The sequence below is a fragment of the Leptodactylus fuscus genome, chromosome 3 (assembly GCF_031893055.1).
Source record: "Leptodactylus fuscus isolate aLepFus1 chromosome 3, aLepFus1.hap2, whole genome shotgun sequence".
NCBI lineage: Eukaryota > Metazoa > Chordata > Amphibia > Anura > Leptodactylidae > Leptodactylus > Leptodactylus fuscus.
This window is the reverse complement of record NC_134267.1, coordinates 45507737-45529759: the sequence shown is the minus strand read 5'-3', so window position 1 is coordinate 45529759 and position 22023 is coordinate 45507737. Positions and strand designations below refer to the sequence as shown.

Sequence of the window (22023 nt, the reverse complement as noted above, 5' to 3'; positions counted from 1 at the left end):
TTCCTTAGAGAATGAGTGATCACACAACCCCTGGTCAGGAAACCAGGAAGGAAATTTGCCGGTTGCAGATAACTTGTTAAGAGAATCTCATAGTTAAATATATCTTTTAGGGTGTACGTGATAGGAATTGTGAATGTAGAGATCCTTAGCATATGTGTCTATGTTTGTAGTGATGATGAACATGCCCTGATCCAGCAGTACTGTCACACATTGGGAGGAGAGTCGCCCTTAGGTCAGCCACAGAGCCCAGCACAGATCCTGAAGTCTGTAGAAAAGGAGGAGCGAGGAGAGCTGGAGAGGATCATCGCTGATCTGGAGGAGGAGCAGAGGTATAGTACTGAATGGGTTAATATTGCATGATGGGGGAATTTATTATTTTTCTCTTTTTTTTTTAACTTTGACCTAAAACATATTTTTTGTTTCATTGACCTATGATGCTTCGCTGTAGGTCACACAATTGAAACCAGATATCTATAGTTACTTCCTCCATTTATTTAGTTACCCGTTACAATCCTGCATGGATGTTCATACCTAACTGACAAAGAACGTGACATAGAAGAACTGGTTCTAACTATAATGATAAAAAGCCATCAGTAAAACCTGAATATTCTGTACTATATTAACACCATGATACTTCGTAAGTTAGAAAAAAGTTATGCAACATACAAAAACAAATAAGGAAGGCAATGTCTGCGATAGAAGGCGCAGTGTACATGAAATTATAGGCCATAGCACATTAAGTATGGATGAATACCTTTTGAGGGTGGTTATACTTATATGTGATGGAAATAGGAGGAAATATTTGTCAGCGTGTCAGTAGAGTGTCAGGGTAACACTGAATGGATTTTAGTTGCCGTAGCTATTCATTTCTTACTTTCTCTCCCACTCGCTCGCTTTACGTGTTGTCTTTTCTCTTTCATAGCTTTGACATTTTCTACTTTTCGATGTCATGGAACAATGACAACAATGACAATCACCAGTGTTATCTGCATATTATAGATTAAAAGAAGATTCGCCTTTCAGCAAATAAGGATTATTCACTGTGTACTGAAAAGTTCTTCAGTTTTCCATTTTACTTCATGGACCACTATCTCACATTTTCATGATCTCTGCCTCATGGTGGGACTGTTAAAGCATTATCTTATTCTTACTGTTATTTGGTAAGAATGTTTATTGGTTAAATCCTGTGGACACAAATCTGTCCTGGTCATATGATGGACAATCAGATTGTGGATGGGTACAGTACAGCTATCAGATCTGTGTTATCTGATGAGCTATGGACAGTGCTGTAACTAGAAATGGCGTGGTGAACTTTTAACATGTCCCCAGAGTATAACTATCGGAGACCCAGGAGAGGATACCAACATAAAAAACAATGTTACTTACCTCTCCTTGGCTCCGGCGCACTCCCCACTGATGTTGGCCATCTTCATTGATGTACGGGATGTCACGTGAGCAGAGGCTTACGTCTTGACCCATAAGGATGCAAGCCCCGGCCCACGTGACATCTGGGACGTCACACAAGTAGGCCTGAAGCCTTCCAGAGCCAGGACAGGTAAGTAATACTGTTTTTTATGTTAACTTCACCTGCTCCGGGCCTCCGATCATTATACTCTAGGGGTCAGAAAGGAAATTGTCAGAGTTCCAACATGGACCCCAATGGGTGCTGTCTCAGTGCGATGCATAACTTTCTGACTATATATAATATTCACTTATACAGGAATTTGAAGATTGAATATGAACAGCTAAAAGCACAGCAGCTGAGAAGAGGCCTGAGCCCTCCATCCTCACCCCCGGACTCATTGGCGTCACTTCAACACACATCTGAGGACGCAGAACTCATTGCTGAAGCAAAACTACTACGACAGCACAAAGGCAGACTTGAAGCCAGAATGCAGATTTTAGAAGACCATAACAAGCAGTTGGAGTCGCAGCTTCACCGGTTGCGCCAGTTACTTGAGCAGGTACCGCACATTCTTCTGAATTAAACAGAATAATACAGAATTTTCACAGCACCTATTACCTGTTAGAACAACATTCGGTGAAAGGGAATATATTTTCCTATTCGCTTTTCTTCTTTCTATAGAACTTCAGCTATTACACAGTATCACGATGGCATTCACGTGAAATTATGTCATATTTTCCTTGTTGCTGTGGAAACCATTACAATTTTTTTTTCTCATTTTGTATATCGAACATAAGTAACACTCCTAAACCATTGAAGCGCCAGTAATTTTTTTTTTAGAAATTGTTTTCTATTACCAGACTTGCGATATCTCTTAGAATTATTAATGTAATTTCATTTCAAGAAAACTTTCCATTTTGGGACAAATAGAGGTTGTTCTGTGTCAACATTTCTCGCAACTATGTTACAGGTAACTGAAAATACAAATATGTTTTCCGTCAGCGATCTATCACATATATTATAAAAAATTGGTCGCTATGGGCTTCGCCAATGTTTCTCCGCAGTCATCTGTACAACTGTTTTATTAAAGTCTCCCAGCGGTTTTCTAGAATGATGGCACACAATGGTGTTTTCCGGCAGATTTCTGCATGTGTCATCATGACAAGTGGAATATCATGCGGCTTTTTGTTTCTCACTCATGAATATTTTGTCTTCTTTTGACACATCATTGAGATTAATTCTACTTTAGATGTGATGTTGAAGATTCCAAACTCCAGAAAGCTCTGACCAGGAATGATGGCATTTGGGGGTTGTAGGTTCTTGCTGTCCGCTTGAAAAATCAGAAATCTTTGTGAACGGACAGTTAAGGACACCCATGGACAGTAAAATTCGCACCCGATGTCCATTTAAATCAATGCAAAATGTAACGGACACAACTAGTGTCCGATGCTAATGTCCGCGCAAGATTTTGCGATGGTAGTGTGAACAACTCCCTAGGAGAGTCAGTAAGAGTCCTGCTTACCCTGCCCACACAGGCTGATTGACAGCCTTCCCTATAATCACTGTGTACACAGAAGGCTGTCAAGCTATATACTTCACCGAGCTCAGCTTCTCCTGCTATCATACACTGCCCGCAGATAGGGCAGCAGAAATTATCTAACAGATTGGATTCATTTAACCATCAAAATGATTTCCTCTGTAGGCCCCAAATAAACCTACAGCACTCACATATTGGCCGATTTTCTTTCAATCTAAATTCCTTTAAAGGGATTCTATCACTAGAATCCTGTTTTAAGCTAAACCTACATTGGAATAGCTTTAAGAAAGGCTATCCTTCCCCTACCTTTAGATGTCTTCTCCGCGCCGCCGTTTCTTAGATATCCCTGTTTTCGTCCACATGCTAATTATTTTCTTACAGCTCTGGGGGCGTCCCCAATGCTGCGAGAAAACTATCCGGCACCGCCCCTTCTTGTTCTTCTTGTTCCCGCCTCTGCCTCTTCTTTCATGTTCGGCCACAGGAAAATGGTGACGGACATGCGCAGTCAGTGCTTTTTGAAGAAGACGTAATGGGACAAGGAAAAAGAGGTGGAGGAGGCGAAAAGAGGATCACTTATGTTTTCTCAGGGTAATTAAGTCAAGATGAAAATAATTTCTTTATTATGAAATCTAACAAAGTTTTTTGTGTTGACCTGCACTATTCATCTATGATTAGAGATATGCTATAAAGATTAAGGCAGAATAGTTCGAAGCTTCTGCTGATGGAAATAACTGGTATAGCCTACAGCGACCAGTCATATTTACTTATTAATAATACAACCAACATCTGACTGGTTCTTAAGGGAGCACTGCTATATACCTAGCATGTTTTACTGAATGGCCCCATGGTAGGGGTTCTTTTTTCATTTGCTAATTTTGTTGACAGCTTTATGTAAATCTATATTTATACCATGTAGTAAATGATTCATGAATCCTCTGATTTATCACAAGGTCACATCCCTAAGGAAATAAGAGTTGTTTGTTACATTCACTCTTTTCCAATTTTATGAAACCCTAAAGCCTTATTCTTTTATAGGAAATATCTTGATACTTCTAATAATACTGGTATATTATTGCCCCAAGCAATGGAAACAAAGACGTTGTAAACAATCGCTATATGTTATACTATTTATTGTATTGTCCTTTGCACTCTTAGTGGTTTTCATTCAAGTGTCGATGCATTATGATATGGATTATCCAGATTTTTAAAAAAACATATGGGCCAGATAACATGATACATCAATACAAAACACTTCCTTATATATCCTGTGTAAATTCAGCACCGTTTATCTGATTTATTTTCAGGTCAGTGACTTTAGAGTGACGTTTCATTTGCAAGCCCTCTACCTCCCTATTTTCCCGTCACCAGTTCAGGCAACAAACAAAACATCACAGCATCATGTGACCTTGGATATGGGAGTGATTTATTACCTTTCATTATAAGGCCATTGAAGAAGGGTACAGAGAGTGAGAGCAGGCGGATGAATTATGGGAAATGTAGTTTGTCCACAGATTCACTGCATGTACATAACAGTGATACAAGGAGCAGCAAGTAAAATAAAGCCAAGCAAAGGGTGCCCAAGGGAGCAGTGAGTATTTAGCACTGCTGTGGATGTATTTGAAGATAATTTATGGAAGCTGAATATCCCGTTTAACTTGAATGTTCCATATTTGGCTCCACTTATGGTACAATTTCCATATAGACAACTTACCCCTAGTACCGGGAAACCCTTCTCAGAGCAGTAAGGTTGAGGCCCCACATTGCGGAAACGCAGCTTTTTTTGTTCCAGATTTTGTTGCAGTTTTTTGACCCAAAGACAGGAGTGGATTGAGGGAGAAGTATAAGAATTTTTTATAAAGTTCCCATTCCTATTGTAGCCATTCTTGGTATTGGCTCAAAAAAACTGCAACAAAAAAAGCTGCGTTTCCGCAATATAGGGCCTCAGCCGAAAGGGGGGAAAAAAACATGATGCCGATCTTCTTAGTAGCCTGGTAGTACTAATTTATTATAGACCACCATATAAAATAGTTATCAATAGTAACCCCCTTCACTACCCTAGACCACTAGGCATTTGCCTAGACATTGTGATATTGATGCTAACCATTTCCTTTCACGTTACAAGTTCCCTTATCTGTAAAGTTATTAAAACCCAGAGCCAACAAAGACAATGGGAAAACTAACGCTTAATATATCGTATGTAAAAATATGTGTATGAACTATAAAGAGAAAGTACAAGATCTTTGTCACGTGCACCAGAGTCTTTAGAACCCAGATTGTGTCGCTATTGTAGACTAAATTTTGTGAAGGTTAAATTACATCCGTCTTGTGTTGATTCCCATTTACTCTTTTTATATACTTTTTCTTATGTTAGAATAAGTCGTATGTGTAGATTGTTTCGTTTTTTTTTTTTGGGGGGGGGGGGGTTACATTACAGTGAATGAGAATGGACTCCAAATGGAGGGGGTTTCGTCTGCATCTGTCATACTATTGTCTTTAATGTCCATTGTTTTCAACCTGTGACGAATGAGAACAACAGATATTCATAACAGTAGTGTGAACGTCCTCTAAGACAGACAAGAAAATAATGAGTTATATTAAAAGATTCTAGTATTTACTTAAATAGACTTGTCAGGAGTGGTGACAGGTCCTCTTGAATGTTCATGTATAGTCAACTGACTGAATCTATAAAGGTATACATTTTTCTTGCTAATATGTCAGAATTTTGCATATTATGGGCTTATTCACAAGGGGATCGCTTTATAATTGGTGTTTTGTTTTACTTCCATTCCAGCCGGAGTCAGAATCCAGGGTTAATGGAGTCTCTTTGTTGGTGTCACAGCAGCCGCCAGCTCCTCGATATTCGGCTGACCATCATTACAGCTTACAGTTTCAGCAGACAGGTGGGAAGCAGGTTTACTAGAGTGATTTATTTCCCGCACACAAACAGCAGCTGTTGTCACAGGAACCAAACGTTTACGGATTTTCTAATTGAGTTGGACTGTCTAGAGATTAAAGCCAGTCTTTTTCAGGCTTCTCTTAAAGCACCGATACATTGAAGTAGATTTAGCTATTTATATTGTGGCCTGAAATTGATCCAAGAAATTACCTCTCATGATGCAAAGTGTCGATGACTCCCAAGTTTACTATCATTTTTAATGATGTTGTGAAACTGACATATTGAACAATGTAAAAAAAAAATTGAGAGTAATTTTATTATTATGTAGAGCAGGGGTGCTCACACTTTTTCAGCATGCGAGCTACTTATAAAATGACCAAGTCTGTCCTGCATGAGGCGGACAATCGAAAGCGGCCCATTGAATTCAATAGGAACTGGTCATTTCCTAAAATACCACTCGGGGGAAAAAAGAAGCGACCTGCCCTCCACAGCGGCATCCGCATCAATACAATCCCTCCGGACTAGGCCCATTCGTTTGGGCCTATTCCAGGATGGAAAGCCACAACTGTCGTAAGCCGCGACAGTCGCATCTAGCCGCAGCAGGTGCATTTTGGTCCGGATTCTGACGCGACTTCCCGCCTCAAAATCCGGACCAAATAACTACATGTGAACGAGCCCTTAGGACACAACTTTTTTAGGCCATGGCCCCACATTTCAGATAAAAACTGTGGCAGGAATGCGACGATTTCAAAAACTGTTGCGATTTTGTAAATTGCAGCATTTCAATTATACCTGCGGAAATGCAGGAAAAAGTATGCAGAGGAAAACTCTTGGACTTTCAGTCAAAAACGCTGCTGAAAAAAGCCGCAGTGTGTTTCTGCCACAGTCTTTTCAGAAGCATTTTTCGGCTGTGACTCGCTACATTGGGCCTTAGGCCTGGTTCACATCTGTGACGGTAATCCATTCGGGGGAGTCCGCATGAGGACCGCCCCTGAACGGACTACCGAACACATTGGCAAGCGGTGTGCAGTGAAAGCACACTGACCACATACACTATAATGGGATCCATGTGCTTTCTACCCAGTGTCCGTGCAACTTATGCGGACAGAAAAGTAGATCGTGAAGTACTTTTCTGTCTGCATGTTCTGTTTCAGAGACCATGAGGAAAGCACACGGACCCCATGTGCTTTCACTGCACATCGCTTGCCAATGTGTTCAGTAGTCTGGTCAGGGGGGTCCCCATGCGGACTCCCCCGAACAGATTACGGATGCATATGTGAAACAGGCCTTAGCCTTAATAGCATTGACATATCCAAACACAAAGTCTTGACTTATGCTTTATGTAGGATGTCCCATATGGTTGTATACTGCTTTGTGTACATCAGGTTTTTTCATTTCCATATAGAACAAGACATTGGTTATCTCATAATTTGTTTGTACATTGAAGTCAAATAGAAAATTGAGAAGAAAATATTTGCTGCTGTTTTCCTGACATTATATAATGTGCTATAATTGTATGCACGGAATGAATGTAAATGATCATCTGCTGTTTGATGTTGTCTCCTCTCCCATCCTTCAGTGAGTTATTACAGATTATTCGGCAGTGAAGTGGAGCAGAGCAATGGATTACATAGATACTTCTTGCCCACCACTCTTGAGATCTAAATATTGTTTCTAAGCCCCATAGAATAATTTTAATTTTCCTCCAAGCAGCAATTATGAAGTCTGTGCCGGAATGAATCTCATTGTGATATTAGCCATGCATAGCAGACGTTTCCTTATTAACATAACAAACCACTGGAACGCTCATAGACTTCACTTTAAAGGGTTTTTACATTTCATTTCTGACTTCTATTACTTTGATTAATGTATCCACAGATGACGTGTTGTCCCCACCGCACAACACCAGCACAGACCTAACAGATGTGATGGAGCAAATAAACAGCACATTTCCGCTCAGCAGCTGTAAGTCTGACTGATATTTCATGTGTATCAGGTGGAACATTAGGGAGAAAATCCTTTTTTTACTATTGCATTCCTATTGTAACTGCTGGAATCGGAGGGAGGAAATGTCAAGCCAGCCGTTCATATATTCTGAGATTTGACAGAATCTAATATCTACTATTCTAGTATCATCTGATGGTTTTGCTTGTAGTTTATAGAGAATATATAATTCGTTTTTGGGGTTTTTTACTAAGTAAAACCAGATAGTGAAACATATGACTATTTTCTAATCGGTTTTACTTTCCGGTTTGTAAATTTTTGTAATTGTATTTTCTGCACATGTATATGGGAGTCAGCCATCAAGGTTAACAGCATTAAGAGATATGCTTTACAGCAGCCACATGGACCAAAGACACATAGGATAATTTTGTGGTATGAGTAGTGGTCATAATTGTGTGTAAGGGAATACATAGCCTGTGTCTATCATGTATGGTGAGTGGTGGCCTGTATGTTGTCCACTGTACATGAAGTTGATTTTTATTTTATTCCAACCTGTGCTGATATTGAAGTGACTGCTGCAAAGAAATCTTTTAAAGAACCTATTATTAGGTTTAGTGGCCACAGTGAAAACTGCAGGATTGTAGAATTAAAAAAAAAGATTTTGAGATATTGACATGGATACTTTAAAAAAAAAAAAAAAAAGTCTTAAAAAATATTCTACATATACAAATAGGGTTAAACAGTATGTCATATTCTCATGATGTCTTCACTTTGTTTGCACCCTGTTTCACATGAGTGTACAGCCCAGTTCACATCTGTATTCTGGCCATTCCATTCACCTACCTGCATGAAATACAGTCCTATGAAAAAGTTTGGGCACCCCTATTAATCTTAATCATTTTTAGTTCTAAATATTTTGGTGTTTATAACAGCCATTTCAGTTTGATATATCTAATAACTGATGGACACAGTAATATTTCAGGATTGAAATGAGGTTTATTGTACTAACAGAAAATGTACAATATGCATTAAACCAAAATTTGACCGGTGCAAAAGTATGGGCACCTCAACAGAAAAGTGACATTAATATTTAGTAGATCCTCCTTTTGCAAAGATAACAGCCTCTAGTCGCTTCCTGTAGCTTTTAATCAGTTCCTGGATCCTGGATGAAGGTATTTTGGACAAACAATTCAAGTTCAGTTAAGTTAGATGGTCGCCGAGCATGGACAGCCCGCTTCAAATCATCCCACAGATGTTCAATGATATTCAGGTCTGGGGACTGGGATTGGCCATTCCAGAACATTGTAATTGTTCCTCTGCATGAATGCCTGAGGATTTGGAGCGGTGTTTTGGATCATTGTCTTGCTGAAATATCCATCCCCGGCGTAACTTCAACTTCGTCACTGATTCTTGAACATTATTCTCAAGAATCTGCTGATACTGAGTGGAATCCATGCGACTCTCAACTTTAACAAGATTCCCGATGCCGGCATTGGCCACACAGCCCCAAAGCATGATGGAACCTCCACCAAATTTTACAGTGGGTAGCATGTGTTTTTCTTGGAATGCTGTTTCTTTTTGGACGCCATGCATAACGCCTTTTTTTATAACCAAACAATTTTGTTTCCAAAATGAAGCTGCCTTGTCCAAATGTGCTTTTTCATACCTCAGGCAACTCTATTTGTGGCGTACGTGCAGAAACGGCTTCTTTCTCATCACTCTCCCATACAGCTTCTATTTGTGCAAAGTGCTCTGTATAGTTGACCGATGCACAGTGACACCATCTGCAGCAAGATGATGCTGCAGCTCTTTGGAGGTGGTCTGTGGATTGTCCTTGACTGTTCTCACCATTCTTCTTCTCTGCCTTTCTGATATTTTTCTTGGCCTGCCACTTCTGGGCTTAACAAGAACTGTCCCTGTGGTCTTCCATTTCCTTACTATGTTCCTCACAGTGGAAACTGACAGGTTAAATCTCTGAGACAACTTTTTGTATCCTTCCCCTGAACAACTATGTTGAACAATCTTTGTTTTCAGATCATTTGAGAGTTGTTTTGAGTAGCCCATGATGCCACTCTTCAGAGGAGATTCAAATAGGAGATCAACTTGCAATTGGCCACCTTAAATAAATTTCTTATGATTGGATACATCTGGTTATGAAGTTCAAAGCTCACTGAGGTTACAAAACCAATTTTGTGCTTCAGTAAGTCAGTAAAAAGTAGTTAGGGGAATTCAAATCAATAAAATGATAAGGGTGCCCATACTTTTGCACCGGTCAAATTTTGGTTTAATGCATATTGCACATTTTCTGTTAGTACAATAAACCTCATTTCAATCCTGAAATATTACTGTGTCCATCAGTTATTAGATATATCAAACTGAAATGGCTGTTGCAAACACCAAAATATTTAGAACAAAAAATGATTAAGATTAATAGGGGTGCCCAAACTTTTTCATAGGACTGTATGTGGAGAGAAAAGTCCTGCAAGCAGCAGTTTTCTCTCAGCATTTTTTGTATGGAAACGAAGCAGAAATCACACGGATCCCATTATAGTCTATGGGGTCCGCGGCTTTCCTTAGGTAACCGCTTTTTGTACAGATAGGTTTCCGAACAGAAACCCCAACGCAGATGTGAATAGGGCCATATATGGGTATGCATGATGACCCAGCTTCAGATACAATCGCCTGAACTATAGTAACACGATTGTAGATCTATGCTGTGCTATTAATTCAGATCATTAACCCGTGGTCCGGCCAGTTTTAATGTAGGTGCAAAAATATAAAATCAGACCAGACACATAGGCTATTGGGTCTATTCCCTTGGCTCTATCTATGTTTGTCAAAATGAAACATGGGAAGAATATGCAAATCTGTCTCCCAAGATGTAAACAGGAAGACAGTGCCTCTGTTATGCCGCCCTCTATGGGAAGCACCCTGAACATCATGCCCGACTTTCCCAGAAGTCTTTACTGCATAATGCGAGGTTATAACCAAATCAACTATATTATAACCCCGTATTATGCAGTAAAGACTTCTGGGAAGTGTCAGGCATGATGTTCAGGGTGCTTCCCATAGAGGGCAGCATAACAGAGGCACTGTCTTCCTGTTTACGTCTTGGGAGACAGATTTGCATATTCTTCCCATGTTCCCTTGCAGTGGAGCAACTATGGCTGTATAAGTCTCCACACACCTGAAAAGGTGGTCTCTCCCTAAGGATGGACGTTATCCCCATAATCTGTCAAAATGGAGACAGATAGAACATGTCAAAATGGTCCTTCGAAAAAAGGGAATGTGAATAGACCCATAGACAACCCAAAAAGGGCTGTGAATAAGGTTGTAGTCATTATTTTCTGTGATGAGTCCACACTGTAATGATATTATCCAATGGTACCCCACTTATATACGACCACAGTCTCCTGTTGCAATATTAGTCACAGACTGAGCTTATCTGACTTTGTGAAGACCAGTTATTCTACACTATAGCACAAATGTACCTAGTGATAGTGAGACCAATGGTGGCAATGGTCCGTGTACTAGACCATGCGCCGTACATTTTATACATCGGTATTTTTGCTGCTTATCCTTAAGTAGTTAAATAAAGCATAGAAGGTATATGAAGGAGAAACTGCAAAAAAAAAAGAATTGTGTTCGTACTGAAGTACCATCAAGTGAATTCAGAGACACTAAAAAGTCATCTCATGCTCCCAAGTCTCCTTCCCAACTTTCTCCAACAAACTAACAAACCATAAAGGACTAAAAACAGTTTTAAGCGCAGTTTGAAAAGCTGTAAAAAAAAGCTCTGACAGCCGTGACATTGAAAAATGAAGCTCGATAATATCATATCTCCAGAGTCAAAATGACAAGGCAGGTTTATGCTCTGAAATTTCTCTATAATAATAGAGGCAAGAATAATATACCGAGCATCAGTGTGTTTATTAAAAAATACATAATGCATATGAATATTACATTTGATAAATGTGGCTGGCTGCTTCAAAGACTAAATGAAGAGCTAACTTTTGAGGTGATGTGTTGTCATAGATTACGTTATATTAGACAATATTGTGTTTGCCTTGAGACAACTGTCTGTATCTATTGTCTCTCCTGACAGGATATATGACTTTTTTTCATAGACTTCACATATCAGAATTGTGCACAGGTCACTGGGGTAAAGAGAATGAGATAGAGATCTGCTACACATTGAATACTATTTATCCAATAGGAGTCGAAAAACAAACGCACTGACACAAATACAGAATTTTCTTCTCATTTATCCAGTGCCATGCAGGCTGGCAGGCTTCCTCTTGAGAGACGTTAGAGGGCAACACAATGTGCCTACCTGTTTCAGTGAATATAAATCTGCTTATATTATTTAATGGATGAGTGGCTCGGCAGATAAAGGACTTTACTTTTCACAACAGGCTTTTAACATTTGAATTTCACTTTTAGATTCTCTTTCAGCTCTGTAAAACTATTGACTTCGTAGACACAGACGCACAAATTGATTCCTTTGTATTGGGGTTACACACGACTTGAGTTGGCATTTTTGACACAGATATTTACAGCCGGGGCGTCTCTTGCTTTGTACAGACAAAACCCAACTGGTATGGAAACTTGGTATAAAGACACTTGTGGAATCCATATATCTTAGAAAGATTACAGTATTGGATATTGGATGTATAGGATGTGGGGAAGTTAGCTTGGTAGAAGCAGTGGTGCAGACCCAAACAGTCAAGACAGGGACACAAAATATGCAGCAAACTGGTTTATTTAGAAAAAACTGGAAAATCAATAAACCTTTACTTCAGGGATAAAATGAACAAAGCTAAATACAGCCTTAACTTCAGGCAAAAACAAAATAAAAAACCTGCTCGTCTGAGCAACTAACTAAGCAGAACTGATAACCTAACTATACTTGTGGCTTATTTCCAGCCACATGAACAAAACATGCAATATTGTCTCACCGGACTCAGGGTTACAGGACAGAACCAGACACCTCCTTTCACCCCATGGATCTGCACTGGAATGAAGCCTTTTCTGGCCCAATAATGAGCCAAGGATCTACACCTGGGCTGAGGCCTACTCCAGATCCACCCTGGACCACAGATACGTCAGAAATCTGGGGCTGATATACCTGGACTCCAGCACTCTGCCTGTCACCTTCTCACAAGGGATGTAAGGCTAAGTGAAAATACAGCTGTTATCTACTATATAATGGCCTCCACATTGTATAATACCCCTCAGTAATCCTTCATAGTATAATGTCCCCACAGTGGCCTCCACATAGTATAATATTCCGCCAATGTCCCCCACCCAGTATGACTCCATAATTCCCCATATAGTATGTTGTCGCTCATTCTGCCCTACACTATATAATGGCTTCTTATGACCCTCCTATAGTCATGCCTTACAAATGTCTGCTGACTCCAACTCTTCAGCTTTGCACTTATCATGGCTCTCTGCAGCAAACAGTACTAGTCTCATCCCAAATGGTGAGCAGGAATATGACTTCTTCCATTGGATTCAATTGTGTCCTGAGGAAGTAAATAGAGTTCCCTCAGGACATGGTGTCTGGAATGGCAGTACAGGATTGGCCCACTGGATCCAGGAAGGCTGGCAGGGCTGCAGTTTTGTAGGGTCAGCTGCGGGTACACTATTTGTGCTGTGGTCAATGTGGCCCTGAAGGACTCCAATTTTAATTGAAGCCAATTTAACACCGTATCATCACATGCTAACAGAAACCTTGAAAAACTGCAATTCACAAAGCAGCCAAGTGGTGTCCTCAGGTAGATACATATAGAAGATAACGCTTTGTGATACAATATCGCAAAACCGTAATGTCTTTATATGTTACTTATCTCGAGCATGTCCACCCAGGGGGAAAACTAGTACTTATGTGAACACTCTATGGGCAGGGACATTTACATATTAAAGCAAAGATATTGTCTGTGACTGTTTCGCTAGTTCATAGTGGAATAAAAGTTAGTAAAGATTTTATAGAGGAAAACGTTTATGCAACCATGGTTAAGTATAGAGTCACTGAAGATAAATGTATTATTCAGCCATTTCCTTTGTGCATCATGAAAGTGCGGTTTAAAGAGACGCTGTCACCTCTCCTGACAGCAAGTTTGGATCATTTTTGCTTAGAACTCTGTGTTATGGCATTTCTATGTTATAGCATCTAGAAATATATCATTTGGGGTTTTTCCGTATACTCTCTGTCATGGCCCAGTCACTGCTGACACTAGACTGTGTAGGAACACACTCCATTAACACCTGTAATGGCACCGACCAGTTGTCGGTTTAATCATAATATCTAGGAGGAGTAACATAGGATTGGAGTTCTAAGGTAGGGTTCACATTACCGTTGGTGTCCGCTCAGAAGGTGTCCATTTAAAAAAAAAACAAAAAAAAAACGGACACCTATCATAACGGACAGTAAATGATGGCTCTCAGTTACTGTCCATTATATGTCCGTCGCCCATAGACCTCAAAGTTAAAAAAAAAAAAAAAAAAAAAAAAAAGAAGACACTTGCTGTCCATTTTCTCAAACAGACAGAAAAGTCCTGCATGTAAGGTTTTCTTGTCCGCTTGAAAAAAACGGACATGGTTGTAAACGGACACTAAAGGACACAAGCTAAAATCCCATTGAAATGAATGGAAATTGCAAACGGACCAGCTAGTGTCCATTGGTAAAATCTTGTACAGACAATAGCCACGGACACTGCTGAGCGGACACCAATGGTAATGTGAATGCCCCCTAAGAAAAATATGTTCCAGAATTATTATTTCATGTGCAAAAGGAATGGTGATTTTGTAGGTCTAATGACAGAGCCGAACAGGCAAGCTGGTACAGATGTGAACTTGGCCTAAGGGAGGGTTCACACGGTGTAACGTGCCGCGTGATGTGGCACGTCTACGCCGCGTGACCTTTTGCGGGCCGTTCATGCTCCCATTGATTTCAATGGGAGCGGGGATCGTATGCGCCGCGCTAGTTTGCGGCCGTGATTTTCCTTACATAGGAATGTCAGGGTGGTCCTCAAGTCAGACCAATAGGTATATTGGATGGATTCCAAATTACGTCACACTCCGGAGCGTCAGTGATGCAATGACACAGAAACAAGATGAATCTGAGCTAAAGCATAAAGTTTATTGAACAAATCATCTCTTCTTATACCCAAAGAAGTGGGCGTACATACAGGGTGTATTATAGAGTAATCATTAACTCGGTAGGCGTGTATGGTTGTGTCACTGAGTAATCATTAACCGTTAGGATTCAGCAATTTCTATACATGAGTATTACAAGAATATCCCGCCCCTAATCATGAATATTCTAACTGTTCTGACATCTGATGATGAGGGTAACTCAGTGCGCATTACGTAGTGTATGTTTTAGTCACCTTACCGCGTGGCATAACAAAGTCTATTTTGACATTGGTTTTTCCATTAGTCTCATCTTAAACTATTTTAATAACCATCTTATCACTTTATTCCAGCCACTTTATTACTCTGTTTATTATGGGGTGCGGCATTATGTCTGCAAATATTCTGATTAATATGGAATATGGGTCAAGCTGACCTGAAGAGGCATGTTACCAGCTTAAGTATTATTGACAGAATGTATACACATATAGGGAATATACATGAACGTATTGATTTCCCTATCAGGAATTACAAAACTTAGCGACTAATTTGTACAATGGGAGAGGCGTCCCTTACAATCTCAAATATACCCAGCGTCTTGTCTAATGCTGTGTGCCATGTGGACTGTAACATTACAATACTGTATATTTCTGCACATTATTACGCTGATTGACTCTCTATCAGTATAGACAGTTGTCTTAGAGGAGTTTATGTTGCATCTTTTATCTAAAGGTTACTTCATCTTCGATTAGAGGAGATTCATTTGAATATTACTCATTTTATTACTCATTGTAAATCCTTGTGCCTGTCTGTACTATGATATACTGGGAATGCTTTGCACGCCATGCACATTTAATCATCTGAAAGGTTATGCTCTGTTGTAGGGGACCTATAGGGGCTTAAGAGGATCTTCTAGTTTAGCTCCGAGCCGGGATTGGTCCTGAGCAAATGTCAAGTTTACCCTCACCAAATGCAATATATATTTTCCTCCTGTGAAGTCGCTTGCATTATGGGATTGTCTGTATTGTTGGACTCTGTGTGCAGAAATAAGTCTGTAATTGGAGAATTATGTGCCGCTCGCTTCATCAGCGCACTTAGGAGTAAACCGCGGCGCTCTGCGCTCCTCTTCTCCTCTCAAAGCCGCCAAGCCGGTTGTTTACACCAAGCTTGATCTTTAATGCTTTGTTTTATCGCTGAACACTAATGGATTTTTCTTTTATTATTTGCAGCGAGTGTTTCTGGAAGACAGCAGGTACAATTTTTTTTTTTTTCCAATTTACTTACGGTACTATACAATAAAAGGCTTATAGAACAAAATATTGTCTGTTTATCAAACAGATATTGAGTCAAGACAATGCTGTGTGATGAAAATGTATTATAATACACAGTTTCATAAATCAGTATCCCTATGTAACATACTTTAGCTACAAACCCTAGGACAGCGGAAAAGAAAGCAATTGTTATTGAGGATGGCTGAAGCCTCATTCACATCTGTGTTGGGAGTCCGCATGGGGACCCCCTTCCCCCCTCCCCCCAAACGGACTAGAGAACACGTTGGCAAATGGTATGCAGTGAAAGCACACAGACCCCATAGACTATAATGGGGTTGTGTGCTTTCTGTACAGTCACCGCACGAGTCATAAGGGCAAAAATGTAGATTGTGAACTACTTTTCTATTCACATGTTCCATGCGGAGACCGTTCAGAAAACACCCGGACCCCATTATAGTCTATGGGGTCTTTGTACTTTCATTGCACATCCGTTCGGGGGGGGGGGGGGGGGTCCCCATGCATTCTCCCTCCAAACGGATTACCGACGCATATGTGTACAAGGCCTGAGCATGTCAGAGTGCACACAGTTGTATGATCTTCATTGCTAGTAGGAGCACTTATGTCTAGAAAACCATGTCAGACAGACACATAGCTATAGGGGATACACAAGCAGCAGTTGCCCCTGTACTTGGTACCAGACAAGACTCAGAACGCACATGAGAACATGTCAGTATTATAGGTAGGTGGTAGACTCCTACACCTCTAATTCTGGGTTTTATACAGAAAACATTTAGGATAAGCCATAACAAAATGGTTATAGTGTTATCTGGGCCCTTCCTTTGTATATCTCCTGATGACTGTTTGCTATGCAGAGAATTGTAATACAGCCTTACTTTGATAGATAGGCCTGCATTGTACTGTAGTGTATAGCATTGTAGGCAATTGGATGCTATGCTGATTCTTAAAGGGAATCTACCATCACTAAAACTGCTTGTAACCCATTTAAACCATTTATCTGTTTGGTGCTGCGTCAGGTGAGGACCCGCCCCAAGTGCACCACACAGTCTATTTGCATATGGAATAAAAATTGTATTTTTTCAGCAGCCAAATTGCTCTTTAACATAAAGAAATGGTCACACAATGCAGGTAGACTCCATGTAACTAGCGCTTTGACCTCTCAATTCTAAATATCATGAGGGTCCCGCTACAAAATAAGCAGTGAAACATTAATGGATGAATGCTGTAGACTCTCATGGGGGTATATGGGCCCCTTGCTCCCTCCTCAACAGCTCATCATATCGCACCCTTCACAATCCATCAGTAATTGTGTCCTGTAATTCAGGAGTTAATCAATTAATCTCTTACATGCAATCTAATAGGCCCTTTTGCAGTTTCATAGGTTCCAAGTGTAAGTAAATCTGCCCCTAATCCCACCCTCTCTGTAGTAAATCTGCCCCTAATCCCACCCTCTCTGTAGTAAATCTGCCCCTAATCCCACCCTCTCGGTTTCTTAAAGGGATCTTTTAAACACTGCTGTTGCATTCAGCTTTGGTATTGGCGCTGCTTGAACATTGCCCTATATATACCACAAGCTTTGATACATTTTTTTGTTCCATACAGGCAATGTGAATGAACCATCCATGAGAACATCTGTATTTTGACACAGAATCCCTTCTTACAAGTCAATCTGTTCTTGAAGATTTGCCCAGAAGTGGAGAGAATTCTATTTGTTCTACTGAAGGCGTATGACACTGAATACCCAAAGATGAAGATGTGCTTTTACATACTGTCTGCCCTCTATATTTCTTCTCTTTCTATGCAAATGTAAATTACTGATCTGTGGAGTATTTGGTATTTAGGTATACATATGTTATTTGTATAAATACGTATAAACAATGTTACGACAAGGCAAAGGGAGGTTTTTGGATTTCTATGATGTGTCTTTTTTTATACATATATATAAAGGTGTAAATGACCCAGTTTGTAGTGTAATGGATACACTGCACATTCCCTATATACATGTGGCAGCTCAGCTGAATGGTCACGTCCATTGTACCGCCTAGAAATCAGCAATGTATTGACTTGCCAACATTTCAGTTTTCTCCTGTGTTATAAGATCCTTAGAACTGCAGGCTATGGTGAGACGTTACATCTGAAACCTTTATACACTTCATAGGTGTAGTTGGGCTCATCTATTGTCAGACTGGGTTTTCTTAAGCCCACCCTACATCTATACAAGGCATGTGCATATCCTCTGTTTTTTATCATTGCACTCATAGGATATAACATCCATAAGGTCCTGTAGGTAAATGTGAATCTGCCCGAAACAACAAGGCTCTTGTAGTCAGCTCCAAATGACATTGTCGTATACTGGACATTTGAGACACAATATAGTGTCATTGCCTAGGCCCGGCGGAGCATCCTCCGGTTCTCTACTGGGCCATTGTGTCCTTGCTGAGGTCTCTTGCACATATTACATATAACCACAAATATGCTTTGCAACCCCCCATAGGGTGCAAAAAACAACCCCAATTATATGTATACCACTTGGTATTAGCCACTAATGTTTGTGCTTGTTATAACTAAGTAAAATGCAACTTGATGATTATTGATGTTGATCAGAAATGAAATGCAATAGACTACAGACTGAGATAAAGTCACTGGAGCTATATTTATTCTAACAGTAGGCTGTGTTACAACAGGGAGGGTGTACTGATCCAGCCGAATGCAGATTTGGTGCCAACTTTCTATAAGCTTTAGTCTATAGTTAATTAATTTTGACACTAATCAAACTCTATGGAACAGTTCATGCCAAGTTTAGAAAATTAGCATGTGCTCCGAGCATATTTCAGAGCGGAGTCATGAGATGTATTTTCTCATGATAGATCCATTTTGTGGAGGTCTGTTCGCCTCTACATTTTAGTTAATCACATAATATGCCTAATTAAAGCTAGCAGTGCAATATTTCCATCTTGTGCCCCTCCTACCTATAGTTTTACCTTATAGTTAAGCATTAAGAAGGGTTTTTGTGCAATGGTGTGTACTAGGCTTTATTATAATGCACATGCCCAAAACCTTTGAAGTCTATTCTGCTCTGCGTTAGACTTACAATGTATTGCACAATCTGGAATATTGTGAAGCTTTGACCAGGCTCCTTTCCTGCTAGAGATTTGCTCAGGCTTTGGTGACTTATTCACTAATCTTCAAGACCTCTTCATTCAAGTCCACGAGCACTTCAGTTTATCATAGGTACACCTTGATAGGGTACCAGGCCTCCAGTGAGAAGTTTCATGGAGATACTTAGAAATCTTCTGTTTTTGAGAACCGTGTATTAAAGCTGTGTTGTAATTTCCACTTAGTAGTTCCCAATAGGACAGATATATAGAGTGTTTTTTCTAGCAGTAGTTTAAAGGATATGGACACCTTGGAACTGATTTTTTTTTTATTGTCATTGCTTCCTAAGGGCAAAATTTCTAAACATTATATATTAACAATGTACCACTTTAATGCTGTAGGGTCTGTACAACAACAATACATAGCTGGCTGTTCTGTTGCTTCTGTCTCTCTCTGCTCTCCTTCGCCCCATCTCTCAGAGTATATATGGCAGAGCAGAAAGTGGAGAAAACAGAGTCTTCAGTAAAGGAAGCATACGCAAGTTGTATGATAAGAAGGAGTATGCATACAATCTGTGGGGGAGAGGGTAAAACCTCACATCTGTGTACCAGAGTACAGATACAGCAGTCTGCAAGGGACAGGAGAATCACACACCTTAATATGAGTGTCTGTCAGCACAAGAGCGAAGAGACTTCTGATAGATTTATAAGGAGAAAGTAGTACAGGCGCTGACGCACAAAATCTAGTGCAGGCCGGAGTCTCATGGATTCTCCTGTACTGTATTACTGAAAGGGACATGCTCACATGGAGAAAATCTGAAACTAAGAGTAGGCTTGAAACTGAATTTTCAGTGGTCTGAATATAAGAGAATGAGGATTTCAGCCTGAATTTAGAGCAATGTAACCACTATCATATGTAAACCTGTTTTTCTATGTCAAGGGTGTCCATAACCTTTAACGTTGACCTATAATTAATTCCTAAAATGTAACACCGTAGTTCCATACAGCAATAATATTAAAAGACCATTATGTGTCAGGATAGGTGACCATTTAAACCATTGTCCTTTTACCGGATGTGCACAGATGTGAGTTCACATAGTCACGTGTTACAGTGTATGTCGGAACGTGCTCACTAAAACCTAGAATGACATACACAAGATACGCCATCATTTATAAGTTTGGCACAACCTTGTCCACTTGCCCCATTTTCTACTGTAATAGAATGTGACGTTCTATAAATGTGCTCCGTTCAGCCTTGCGAATCCTCATGTTCATGAACACAAGGATATAACTTTACTTTTGTCTAAGAACGATATTAATAGTCTTGTTCATCATTTTAGGGAAGGGACATCTGTTTAATGCCACTGAAATGAAGGAATGATTCACTGTGGGGTAATTAAAAAAAATTACTCTAATTAACCTAAAATGCCAAATTGACTTTGCTTTGGAATATGGAGAACCCATATTTTGTGTAAATAGAATTTTGCTATAAAATAACTTGGAGACCTCTTTCTAGGTCGGGCTATCGTTGGCATTGTTTGATAAAAAAACGAAAGAGATGACTAAAATGAAGGAAAGTCACTATATTTATACATTTTCCCTTTATGAATTGTCTTATCTTACTGCATATTTTGGAAAGAGAACCCTTATAGTAATAGGTCACGCACCTATGGCCAAAGCAGGAATTTTAATTCGGTAAAAGTTGACGTCTTACACAAAACTCTGCTTTCTCTCTAGCACAATATACCATAAGATCAGAATATTTTTTTAACTGCAAAAGAGAGGTCTATATTTTTTTGAGAAAAAGATTGGGATGGGGGAGGGTATAAACCTTTAAGACATGGTGAACTGTACTTTTTCTTGGGCAAGACGATGGTCCAATAGACTTTATAGGATAGAACGAGAACAAAAAAAGTGGAAGCCATGTTCACCTTTCTACCTCAGCCCCATCAGCCTTTAGCGCTAGCTCTAGACATCCAGTAGTTTCATGGTAGCCGCAGTGGTCATATGGATATAGGAAGGGAGCAGAGTGCAGGGGTAGATATTTGGAACATGTTTTTTTTTCTTTTCTTCTGCTCCCTTGTAAAACCTTTCATGACTATGATATTGTACACATCATTTCTGTGTGCAGATAAGTATGACAATGCTCCAGATATATATGTATATATATATGGTTCTTTGTTCTTTCACACTTTGTGATAATACGTGCTGATATCCAATATACCACCTGCTGTGGCAACATACTGAACACCAGTCTGTTGTATACTCAATAAACTGCCTTTTTAACACAAGAGTGATTCCGTCATTTCGAGGCGTACAGCGTACAATGTATACAGTATCGCACAACCTTTTGTTATAAAAGACGGTCAAATGTTTGGAAAAGGGTAAGTCGTCCTCCCTCAATATACCTCAAATCCCTAAGTACACAGTCAGAATGTGTTATTTTCATTTATAATACATCAAATTCCATAGTGCTTTGGCGGAGCAAGAACCTGCAGAAATATAATCATCTTGAAGAATGTTTTCTCCCTTGAATTCCGGTCTCTGGTTACTTGGGATGGGAGAAAAATATATTAAGGAAATGTTTCTATTAAATTTGAACAAGCTTTTTTTTTTTCTACAATTCCCCTTGCACAATGTCAATGAAGACGATCATCCTCCTTCACCTTCACGTGGAATCTCGGAGGTAAATAATCCAGTAATAGCTGTTTATGAAATCA

At 39.7% G+C, this 22023-nt stretch overlaps 1 protein-coding gene across 5 annotated transcripts in view; it reads left to right on the top strand.

Moving 5' to 3' along the window:
* UTRN (utrophin) overlaps window positions 1–21584 on the top strand; it is a 497025-nt gene extending 475441 nt beyond the window's left edge. For all 5 annotated transcript variants that reach the window (XM_075267488.1, XM_075267486.1, XM_075267487.1 and 2 more), the window contains 6 exons: window positions 171–329; window positions 1721–1964; window positions 5734–5842; window positions 7717–7803; window positions 16149–16171; window positions 17811–21584. In XM_075267488.1, coding sequence (XP_075123589.1) covers window positions 171–329; window positions 1721–1964; window positions 5734–5842; window positions 7717–7803; window positions 16149–16171; window positions 17811–17819 — 631 coding nt within the window. In that variant the 3' untranslated portion in view covers window positions 17820–21584. The remainder of the gene's footprint in view (window positions 1–170; window positions 330–1720; window positions 1965–5733; window positions 5843–7716; window positions 7804–16148; window positions 16172–17810) is intronic.
* The last annotated feature ends 439 nt before the right edge of the window (window positions 21585–22023 follow it).